Below are 11973 nucleotides of genomic sequence, written 5' to 3' on the forward strand. Positions count from 1 at the left end.
GCTACCCAAGGCCGTCAACAAAGTACTCAACTTTATTTGTATTTTCAATTGCTGCTAAACCAAATGTCAAACTCTACATTGTGCAGGGGGATGCATGTGAGCACACCATCCTTTAGATTTCTCAAAATATTTAGAATATTTTACATGAATATAGTATTTTTACATTTTATGTTTTTATTACTGTAAATTGTGGAATAATTACTGCCATAACGGTAGAACTGAACTTAGAAAAGAAAATGTTAATGCCTGGATTGAGAAGAGTAGGCTACTTGTTAGACAAGCAGACATAATGTAAATACATAGTTAAGCTATATGACTTGTCCTTCAATTGTCAAGTGACAAGGGTTATAAAATCATGTATCTCCAGCTCAGACACATTGCTAAAATCAAGTTATTTTTGTCATAATTTGCAGACCTTGAAAAAGTAATTGAATGAATGAATGTATTTGGTGATAAAAGGAAAGAGCACATCAGCACTTCAACAACACAGTGCTCAGACAATATCACAGAGGATAAAAACACAATAAAGCTCTATTAAAGGCTTATTTCCATTATGGTCCTCATAGCTTTCATTTCATCAAACAAAGAAATAGTAAACATGTTTCTCTTCCGTACACATATTGATTTATTTTGTCCTCACTATCTGGTGGCATTTTTAAACATGCACACATTATAAAAGAGCTAAACCTAGAAATCTGACTAGAGTTAAATTGAAAGATGTCAGGTATTCAGATATTCAGGTTGTAACATTTCTGGTAAAGGTAAATGTATGTAAATGTAACAACAGGTAAATATAAGGTTTTATACAAGGATATTGGTGGACACCCCAACAAAATATTGCACACACACACACACACACACACACACACACACACACACACACACACACACACACACACACACACACACACAATCTTGATTACATTCACCTGTGTGATTCCCATAGCTTGCACGTTCCTCCAAACACAGATTTTAATTACAGAACTACTCCGCTTTTAATCTCATTCAAGATGACGTCCAGACGGTGTATTACTCATTGTACATTTAATCAGACCACTAAAATATGTAACTTATATAAGCAACTTGTAAACAAACATTCTGTGGCCATCTCTGTCTCCCTTGGCCAGCGCGCGCCTGCAGGCTACACAAACAATTACACTGCACACCACCCGTGCCATAGCCTGAAGGGATGGAACCTTCTGATTGGTTGCGAGGCAGTTTCACACTGAAACTTCAAAATAAGATGACCAACATATAACATATAAATGTATATTTTGTATTTTTTGTTGTATTTTTTTATTTATTATTGTTACAAATTTGTGTACTGACAAAAATAAATTCTCACAGATTTGTGTGTTTAAGACTAAACTGTTATTATTTATTATTCCCAGATAGCAAAATATGGTTATTCAACGTTGAATTATAGTGGTTAGGGTTGATTTTTGGTTACGATTGAAGACTGATGGTTTTTCAACATTGAATCACTGTTGTATTGCAGTGCAAAATTCAATGATTGAAATGCCAACATTGAATCAGCGTTTTATCTATGGTGCAAATTCAATGATTGAAATGCCAACATTGAATCAGCGTTGAATCTAGGTGCAAATTCAATGATTGAAATGCCAACATTGAATCAGCATTGAATCTATGCTGTTTGCCTTTTTCTTTTCTTTTTTCTTGATGGGGGGAGGGGGGGAGGCACACCCCTCCTCACACCCCCCCTCCCCCCATTTAATGATTGAAATGACAACATTGATTCAACGTTTTATCCATGCAGTTTGCCGTTTTCTTTTCTTTTTTTCTTGTTGGGGGGAGGGGGGGCAACCCCCTCCTCCCCCTCCCCCCTCCTCCCATTTAATTATTGAAATACCAACATTGATTCAATGTTGAATCTACACTGTAAAATCCAATAGCTATCTATACTTAAATAAATATAAGTTAGCTTTACTCATTTGTTACAATACTAGGTTTAATCAAGTAACGTGTACTAAAAAATACAATTTACTTATTGTTATTAAGTAAAGACATCTTTGTTTACTTGCCCAGAATCAGTAACATTTAATTGCACTGTGTTTAGTACACTCTTAAAAATGCTGGGTTATTTCTATAAACACATTGCTGGGTTGATTTGGCTGGGTCATAATTATGGGTTATTTGGGTACTGTAAACTGATGGGTCAAAGGGGTTATTAGGGCTTCAATTGCCTGCCTGGGTTATTTTTAACCCAGAGGTTGCTTTATTCATTTTCCCACTTGTGAATCATTCTGATACCTTCTTTTTGTCACTTCTCACATGAAAACACAAGGTACGTAACCTATATTTTATCACTATATTTGACCTATATTCATATAATGAGGGGGATCATTATAGGGATCTGTATTAATTGTAATATGGTACAATACTGTGCAAAGTATACACTGTAACAAATTTCTGTAATTTCTACAGTAAAAATGTACAGTAATTTACTGTTCTGTCATTTTACAATGTTTAACTGTATTTTGCAATGCATCATGGGAAAAAAATCATTACAGAAACTTGAACATCATCATCATTATCAGTTATTATCATCATTATTAATTGTATCCTTCATCTTCTTGTTTATGCCCCAAAATGACTGAAGAGCTGATCGATAATCCATTGTCCGATTGTTTCGGCGCACCCTAGGGGCCGAGACAATAGTGAAAAACTGTTTGAAAGGAGTAAAAACTAAATTGGACACCAAATTCTGGGTCAGCACGTCGCCCCGAACGCGAACATATAACTCCCCTAACACACGGCCTTACCGTTCTCCTTAATTGGCTAGGGTCCAATGTCAAGTTATTATATGCGCAATAAAGCAATATATCTCGATACGATACGTTTTTCGAATCCGCCTTTCGGATATGTTGTACAGCTTGCCAAGACGCACACGTGGATGTCTTGTTTGTCCCGGTACGACACTCCTAAGTTGACCTCCTACACTATCGGAAGGCACATAGAGTCTTAAACCTTAAGACCATACCGAAGGACAAAGTCAGAAAAAAAAAAGTGCCGTACTGGGACAAACAAGACATCCACACGTGCGTCTCAGCCAGCTCTACAACATATCCAAAAAGTGGACCCTAAGTCCTTATCGTATTCGAGATATTGAGCGAGATAGCGAAGCCGTAACCATAGCCAATTAAGGGATAATTAAATCATGATTTGATATGAGGGTTTGATGATTTCAAATTTTAGCATTATTTTACATGTAGATTTGGAAAAAAAATATATCGGGGTTATCACGGGCCTGGAACACCCTAAAACCAACCAGAAAGTGGCCTTTTGAGGCACTTCCTGTTTTCCGAGAAAAATATAACTTACATATTTGGAATCAGCGTCATCACATTAGTCTAAAGCCAGAGTATCGAAGAAAAATACAATTTCTAAAAATGTAACGAGGGTTGACCTTTGCAGTCTTTTCGCTGAACTTTGAGCTTTATCAGTGTCTAAAAAAACCAAGGCTGGTGCCAAAAGATCTGGCTTACTCTCAATATGGATGGAGAGAAGTTTTAGATTTTTAAAAAATATCTGGAGCGATTAGTTCCAGATTTTGTGCTCAACAAAATCTGTTTTTTATTCAAAAGTCAACGTCCAATCTTTTTGGTGAGCTTTTGTATTTCCCAAGGTCATAGAAAATCGAGACCTATCCCATTCGATTCAGCGTCCTTTTCTAAGTCTGAAAAAGTTTTTTTTATTTAAAAATAAAATATTTTTAAAAAATGTGAGAAAAGCTAGACTTTGAACTATTTCAAAAATCTTTAACTTCTTATTAAACAATTCTAGACTATTGTTTAACCTACCATTCAACTCTAAATCATCTAAATAAGAGGGTTGAAGGGTCAAAATAAAATAATGATAATAATAATATGTTTGTGAAAAAAGCTTCAAGTTTATGAAACTTTAACGCTTGTTTAAGCCACTTTTTAAGGGTCATACAAAATCAAAACCTAGCCCATTCAATTCAGCGTCCTCTTCTGAGTCTGAAAACATGTTTTTTAATTAAAACAAAATATTTTAGAAAAATGTGAGAAAAGCTAAACTTTGAACTATTTCAAAAATCTATAACTTCTTATTGCAGATCGGCTATTTTCTTTTTTTCTCTCTTTCTTATATTATTTGACAATTTGGCCAATGTTTGACCAGTTTATAGTATAGTTTGTTGATTACTTGTATTACAGTCTTTTTCTTTGATTTGTTTTCATTTATTTTCTAAGGTATTAAAATTATTACTTAAATTGTCAGGGTCTCGACCCACAGGTTGAGAACCGCAGACATCCTTCATGCACAAGGCGGACAGTGTTGCCAGATTTTGCGATAGAAATAAGCAACCAGGTCTATGGAAATTAGCCCAAAAGAAGCAACTATGACTAATTGAAAATAGCCAATCTACAAGCTCACAACGGGTTGCGATGCGACGCGCTGTGAGCTTGTAGATCTGCTATTTTAAAACAAAACTCTTATCTGGAAGAAAATGTGAAAAATTAGGAATATTTTTGAAACATTTTAATACGAATCTTGTATTGGGGGTCCCCCCTGGCATAACATGTGTTCAGATGGGGGTCCGTTGATTGGATAATAGCCTACATATTAATCTGGGGGTCCTTGACATGAAAATGTTTGAGAACCACCACTGGTTTAAACGACAGTAAGGAAGCAAGCCCAAAAAACTTCACAGAAAAAGAAGCCCAAAGTCGCTTATAATAAGCGGATGTGGCAACACTGAAGGCGGAGCTTGTTAGTTTTGAAATCACACCGGAAGGCAGAGGAAACGGCTGTTGGCTGAGAGATTTCTTTTTCAAACCGGGGTGCTTTCGTGTTTACTGTACTAGATAACAGGTAAGTTTAATTAGTTTATGGAATTAAAATGTTATCCAAACACGGTCGTACACGGTTACATGAACTAACACGTTCATGTAACCGTGCACGACCGAGTTTTAGCCATGGTTCACACGACGCTCGTCCTTTCACGAGCCTCATAGCCGGAATTTCAACCTGTTTTTTGCACTTTCAACCCGTACATCAACATAAATATTCATACTTCAACTATAAAGTGCTTACCCCACGGCCACGAATGTTACAATTTTAATCGGGTGTGTCTAAGTACCCGCATCTTCCGTATTGTTGAATAAAAGATATTTTAATCCGATCGGTGGCCATTTTCTCATAGTTGTAATGCATGTGTATAATGTAATACACCTCCCAACCGACGGTCGCGTAGTTTAAAGCATACAGAAAACTCGGAGAAAATGGCCACCGATCGGATTAAAATTACTTTTATTGAACAATACAGGAGGTACGGATACTTAGACCCTCCCGATTCAAATTGTAACATCCTTGGCCCTGGGCTAAGTGCTTTATATTTGAAATCTGAACGTTTATGTATGGGTTGTAAATGTAGAAAACGTCATGATATGATCATGTTTCAGGACTAACGGTTTATCAACCGCGTTTACATAGAAAGCAATGTGTTTACACCATTTAATATAAATGTATGATGTTACAATGCGACCAGGCATCCTAAAACGTTAAAATATGATTCAACTTGTTAGTTGTAACATTAGCTCTTAAAAGAGATCTAATGTTGGCCACATATCCCTTTGGTGAGGCCACATTTGTTTTGACTGTAATTATTATTTTATATATGAATCTTGTTTTTAACCTACAGTAAAAAGTAAAATAATTTAATTAAGAGACAGAGAGTACAAATGGTACCAATGTATCCTTAAGGAGAATAAATTAACATTGAGGATTTTAGTGTGCAGACAAATTTGGTAATCCGTTTTTTAACTTAAGTTTTGTTTTGCAGACAGTAGCTAACAAAAGCAGGTAATGTTTATCATCAAAGTGGGCTCCAGGGACCCTCAGGGGTCATTGGGGGGTTTCCATGTGGTTCCCAGCTAAATGAGATTATATAGCATGAAACTCAGTTTAACCACTTAAACCCTATAAATTGCCTATTTGAAAATGGCAGATCCACAAGCTCACAAGTGCATGGTGATGCGTTGTGAGGGTGTAGATCAGCTATTAAAAAACAGTATAAACAACATTTGTGGAATATTTTTGAAACACTTTTGTAAATCTTGAGTCCTTAGCCAAGTACATACTAATTAGGGGGTCCTTGACATGAACATGTTTGAGAACCACTGATTTCATTTGTATAACATGAGTTCATTAGTCAGTATGCATTGTGAAAAACTTTGCCAAGTTCATCAGAAGAACTGGTTATCACACACCTTCAATTAACCCATTAAGACCTGAGGCCGATTCTACAAAATGTCTTCTAAATTTATTTGTTTTTAACTTGTGTTATTATGTCAGTGGTTCTCAAACTTTTTCATGTCAAGGACCCCAAAATGTATATGTATTTGGCCACAGACCCTCATCTCAAAATATTTTGTTCTAGGGACCCCCAGAAACAAAGATTTGAGTTACAAATGTTCGTTAAAAATTCAAAGATTTGCACACATTTTCAAGATTTTTCTAAAATAACAGATCTACAAGCTCGTAGCGCAGCACTCGGTGCCACGCTATGAGCTTGTATATCTGCTGTTTTTGAGTAGCCAAAGTGTAAAATAATGCTTTTTAGGTAAAATCTAAAAATGACACAGAATCGAATGCACTTAAAAAGCGCATAACCATTCAGTGTTCAATTCAGGGATTTGAATCGTCATATATTTGTAACAATGATTACTGTCTCATTTCATCGTTCTTTGACAAACTTCTACCATCTATTTAACAGGCCGTCACCAAGAAAGCCCTTGCCTTAATTTGGATGGTACTACAGTTGGCAGTGGCTATGTAAGTCATCAATCAATCAACACAAAAAGGAGAACACTCCATACACACACACACACCTAAAAGAAATGTGCTCAAAGTTTTTCCTAGTGCACAGTCACACGCACATTTTTGGATTGCTCCTTAAAATCCCATGTAACCATCTTCATGGTTTACGCCAGGCAAATTTAAGCTGAACCTAATTGTCTCTTTTACAGGCAGCTTGGTACACACCTGGCCGGGGAAAAAAACCTGCTACAGACTTCCTGGAGGAGCGATTGAGGAACACCAGGAAGCGCATGAGAAGGCTGAAACGACCACACCACCAAGAACCAGAGGAACAGACCGTCCCTAGTACACCAGGTAATACTAATAACCAATGTTAATTATCCCCACCAGGCTAGATTGGACAGATGCAAGGGATTATATTTGCGGTCCCATGACTCTTCTGTCCATCATCTTCTAAAAACTAGTCTCAGGCACCGCTGGACCGATTGGCGACTTTTCACACACTCCAAGTAGGCCAGAACCTCAAATACTTGAAATCAGCTATAATGAATCTGTACTTATCATTCAACAGAATCTGATGTGCCTCCTGAAAAACTTATTGAAATGGTTGAATGGATGAAGGTCAATAGGTGTCCAGTGTCCCAGGTTGAGGACTACATGAATCAAACATCTCTACATGGAGGCAAGTGGATTCGCAGCAATGGAACTAAAGGCCTACCGGAAATATTGGCGTATAGTTCCCTAGGCTTGTAGACAATCCTGGCATGGTAATACATTATTTTGCTATTGCAGTTTTGCCTATTTGAATGATACTCTATTTGACTGATACTCTGCAATGCACTACAAGTTTATGTTTAACCACCTAGACCCTACAATATATACTTTGTAGACAGGAGTCCACAGGGTTCTACTTGGTCCACTCCTTTTTTCTCAAACTGTTGTCACACAATGGTGTGTTTATCAAAGAGCTTATCTACAATACCCTACTGCTTGCATACACTCTTATAAGTAGACTCATAAGTGATTTTATTTTAATTTTCTCATTTTACAATTGTTTATATAATGTTATGTTCTCTTCTGTGTAGACCCAATCCTTCGATCTCCTAATCTCTCCACCTGGTGTGGAGAATTTGATTTGTGGGATTCCTCAAGAGGAAGAACTGCACACTTCAGGTGGGGGTTTCATTTAACATAATGGTTAAATAAACAATAATGAACTGTAACTATGTTTCTTAGCAGGTGCTGAGGTTATGAGTTGGGTCTCTTGGATTCTTTCCTGCTTTCTTCACTGTCCTCTGGTCATAGAGATTCTGAAGGGCAGAGCGCTTAGACCCCAAGGCGGTTACCCTCGGCACAACTTTGGGGTTTCACATAATGATATCTGGGTGGTTTTCTATCAGCTGACATGAAAAGCATTCTCTGACCGGGTCAGCCTGTGACTGAGCACTTGGTGTTCAGATAAAACTTGTATTCTGACCATGTGACATTGGTGTAAAATCACTCCTCTGTGTTTGTATAGGTGCACAACACATGCAGTTTGAGTCAGCCTGGGCCCTGACCAGAATCCCCTCAGCTACCTTCCTGCCAACACGCACTGTGCCCATCTTCATCTGTCTACAAGGACATCCGGGAACAGGTTAGCACCTTTTTACCCACGAATAACAGAGCAACATAAGTTTAGTTGGGAATTAACTGTCCAATTGAACTATCAGGGCGACATATGAAAATATGCTTTAGAGGAATGTCTGGTGCTGTATGCAGTTTGGAACCCAGGATGTAAGGTGATGGAGACCATTACACAAGAGGTGTATATATGGAGCTGACTAATTTGTTTGCTGATTCCATGATGACACATTGAGGTTAGACACTCCGTAATTGGGCGTAGCTGCATTTGGAACTCCTTATATCAGGGGTCTTCAACCTTTTCAGGCCAAGGACCCCCTAACTGAGAAAGAGATGAAGAAGGGACCCCCACTATATATTACATAAAATTGTGTTGCAGATTAAAGCTTTTCATAGATGTTGGATTCATGTTAATGTGTATTGTCAGACATTTAACGACTTAAACCGTCAATACTTAGTAAACTTTCACTCTGTACTTGGTCTGCTCTTTTCCCCCTCTTTGCCGAAAATAGCCGATCTACAAGCTCGCAACGCCTCGCGCTGCGAGGCGTTGTGAGCTTGTAGATCGGCCATTTTCGGCTAAAGTTGTCCGTAGAATAGGGATGCTATTGTTCAAGTGGTTTGTATAAAGAAACAATGATCTTATCACAGAGATTTGGCCGACCCCCTGTAGCAACTCTGAAGACCCCCTAGGAGTCCCAGACCCCCTGTTGAAGACCCCTGCCCTGTTATGGCTGACTCATGGTGACATGAGCGTGGCATGGGGGATCTCCTGTAAGCCAATTTTAATATAGGTAATTGTCTGATCACAGTTATGAGAAAAAGCGTTCATCTGTATACATTTATCTATTGAAGAATAGTGAAAATAGCAGATCTACAAGCTCGCAACATCTCGCAAAGTGATGTGTTGTGAACATGTAGGTCGGCTACTCTCACTATTTTTCAACATTTTTAAATGCCTGGCCTGTTCTGGCCATAGTACATAATGGTATTATTGGCCCCGGTCATTGTCAGTCATTTCTTTTTTGTTTACAAAGCCTAAAAGTCGGAACCGAAATGTAATTCGTCCAATATTTAATGCCAAAACGGTTACATTGTTGATCATAATTATTTGTATGACAATTAACCAAATGTTTTCCTAATTTACACACTTTTTCAAATGTATTTAGTCACTGTATTTTGTTCTGTGGTTTGCTGTGTTGTAGGCTTATGCTGAGTTTAACAGGATCGCCACCACACACCTAGAGACAGACTTCTTTGATGCTCTGGATCGCTATACACCACAATTGGTCACTATCTTAAAGTCCAAGAAAGGTGCCATTAGAGATAAATTATCCGGAATTGTGCAGCAAATTGATGGGTAAGTCTACAACATGCTTCTTATATTTGTAATTATCATGACTAAGTTTATGTACAACCTATTACCCCAAATAGTACTTATGCTTCCCGGCTGTATTACAGAGTGTTAAAGTATTGCTAACTATTGATCGTTGTTGATAACTAAATGCTGTGGATTGTACTATTTTTAAATCACATCTCCAATCAGCAACTGTTCTCTGCAACTGTTCATCAAACATATATTGTGGTGTTTCATGCTGTAACTGTACTGTAACTTGTGATGGTCAGATCTTGAACTTTATTTGTTCATTATCCACTTGTAGAAACCCGACGTGACCGCGCTGGGTAGGCTTGTTCTCCGAGGCCTCCTTCTTCTGCTTGGAGATGACCACAGCAGTTTCTACACCACTGTCTTGGTAAGTTCTCATAGTTACACCTTAAAGGTCCAGTGAAATTACATTTTCGTTAATTTTATTTTGAAGTTTCAGTCTGAAACGGCCTTGCAAACCAATCAGAAGGTTCAATCCCTTCAGGCTATAGCACGGTGGAATCTCACTCACATGGTGTGCAGTGTAAGTGTTTGTAGCCTGCACTCACACGTTGCTCAAGGGAGAGAGAGATGGCCACTATGCAGAATGTTTGTTACCAAGTTGCTTATTTCTAGCCTAAAATGTTTTCAGATACATATTTTACTGTGCTGTTTACCATGAGTAATATACTGTCAAAAACAGTAGGCCAACCAATGTTGATAAAACTTCTCAATGCAGATGTGTGTGAAGTGTCTACATTTCCCTGTTGTAATGTTGTTTTTGTTTGGTTCTGTACAGGATTGTGACAGCGAAAGTGAAGACGCCTGGTCAGAGGTATCGGTCGGATTGCTGACTGTGATCAGTGAAGATTCACCTCCCTCAGATGGTGTCGACCTTCAGCCAGTGTCAACAGCCATCATCCTTGAAGGAGGTATTGTGATGGATAATTTCCATAACCTCCCTCAAGCACCGTGCCTGCTGTCTAGCCTGACGTATGCACTCAATTTGAAGTACCCTAATGATATGAAGAACATATTGAACTTTATTCAAAGAGTGATGCTTGGCTTGGGAAAGGAAAAAACTACCCCCCAAACTGCAAAGTCTTAAAAACCTCCTGTCATTTTAGAAAGATTGTATAGTGGATAACTGGTAGGCAGGTTGTCCTCAGCCCTCCTTTGTGACAGTAGACTAAAATGCATGCATTTTATTTTTCTCATGCATGAGAAAATGTTGTAAAGTGATAGGAGTTCCAAATGAAGCCACTTTTATTCATTTTAAGTACTTTAGAGCTGCAAATTATTAAGACTTTGAATGTAATACCATTAAGTAAAAGTAAGGCACTTTTTTGAAATTGACAAGTGTTCACTTGTTCATGTGTGAAATAATGTACTCTTTCAAACTGTAATGGGGCTGTCCACACTAAGCATATCACTTTTGTCAATCCTATCGTTGTAGAATTATTTAGTTTAAATACAGTGCAGACATGATCATTTCAGTGGGCAGTTGCTCATGTCTTCCAGAGTTCCAGCAAATCACTCATATTGTCATCATCAACACAGATACTGTTCGTCTTTAGTTGTGTTGAACAGGAGGAGAAGGATGGAGGGGCTACTAGGCTACAATTGCAGTAGCAACACAGAAATGTGTGAGGAATTAATTAGCATAATGACTTTGTGGACGAAAAGAGGTTCACAATCATTGGCTACTCTAAATTCTATAAAATAAATTAAAAATGTGTACATATAGTGCTTGGTGTGGATGGCCCGTTAGGCTTTATTAATTACGCCATTTGTATTACTAGAGCACTTGTCTCATGTTCATGTGGCATATATTCACTTACAAAATATCCAAATGCTTGCAGACATTTTCACGATTTCTTTCATAAATAGCAGATCTACAATCTTCTATATGTTATATATTTCATCTGTTAAATCATAAAAACAATGCTTAAAGCAGTTCAAAGCAGGTCTAAATGCCTTGGTTCAATAAATGTGAAGATTCAAATCATATTGTCTGTCTTTATTTTTATATTTTCACATTTTGGGAAATGTAAGGTAATTTTGAACAAGATGTAGCCTTACAGTATATCAGCATACACATCATTTAAAATGTACATGCAGATTACCATTAGGTTGTTGGATGATCAGGATCAATATTGATTCCTAACATGATTCAGTAT

General features: G+C 37.7%; 1 protein-coding gene across 4 annotated transcripts; it reads left to right on the forward strand.

Moving 5' to 3' along the window:
- The first annotated feature begins 4767 nt into the window (after window positions 1-4767).
- Window positions 4768-11764, forward strand: LOC311057577 (uncharacterized protein). Of its 4 annotated transcripts, none has more exons than XR_014601973.1 (10): window positions 4768-4857; window positions 6761-6819; window positions 7014-7158; window positions 7376-7571; window positions 7890-7977; window positions 8324-8440; window positions 9081-9221; window positions 9633-9787; window positions 10089-10181; window positions 10593-11764. XR_014601973.1 is itself a non-coding variant. In XM_084074563.1 (10 exons), exons 4-7 carry the CDS (start codon window positions 7481-7483, stop codon window positions 9219-9221), a joined length of 354 nt encoding a protein of 117 aa, XP_083930689.1. In that variant the 5' UTR covers window positions 4768-4857; window positions 6761-6819; window positions 7014-7158; window positions 7376-7480; the 3' UTR covers window positions 9633-9787; window positions 10089-10181; window positions 10593-11764. The 4 variants fall into 4 exon arrangements, 3 of the variants coding, with proteins under 3 accessions (XP_083930689.1, XP_083930690.1, XP_083930691.1); XM_084074563.1 differs by having other exon boundaries at window positions 7376-7486; window positions 9079-9221; XM_084074564.1 differs by having other exon boundaries at window positions 7376-7486; window positions 9079-9201.
- The last annotated feature ends 209 nt before the right edge of the window (window positions 11765-11973 follow it).

This window comes from Gymnoscopelus microlampas (assembly GCF_963454915.1).
Source record: "Gymnoscopelus microlampas genome assembly, chromosome: 12".
Taxonomy (NCBI): domain Eukaryota; kingdom Metazoa; phylum Chordata; class Actinopteri; order Myctophiformes; family Myctophidae; genus Gymnoscopelus; species Gymnoscopelus microlampas.

Coding starts and splice junctions, on each gene's coding strand:
- LOC311057577 (XM_084074563.1), top strand. Junction 7,978..8,323: donor GGAAGAACTGCACACTTCAG/GTGGGGGTTTCA, acceptor GTGTTTGTATAG/GTGCACAACACATGCAGTTT. Junction 8,441..9,078: donor ACAAGGACATCCGGGAACAG/GTTAGCACCTTT, acceptor ATCTTATCACAG/AGATTTGGCCGACCCCCTGT.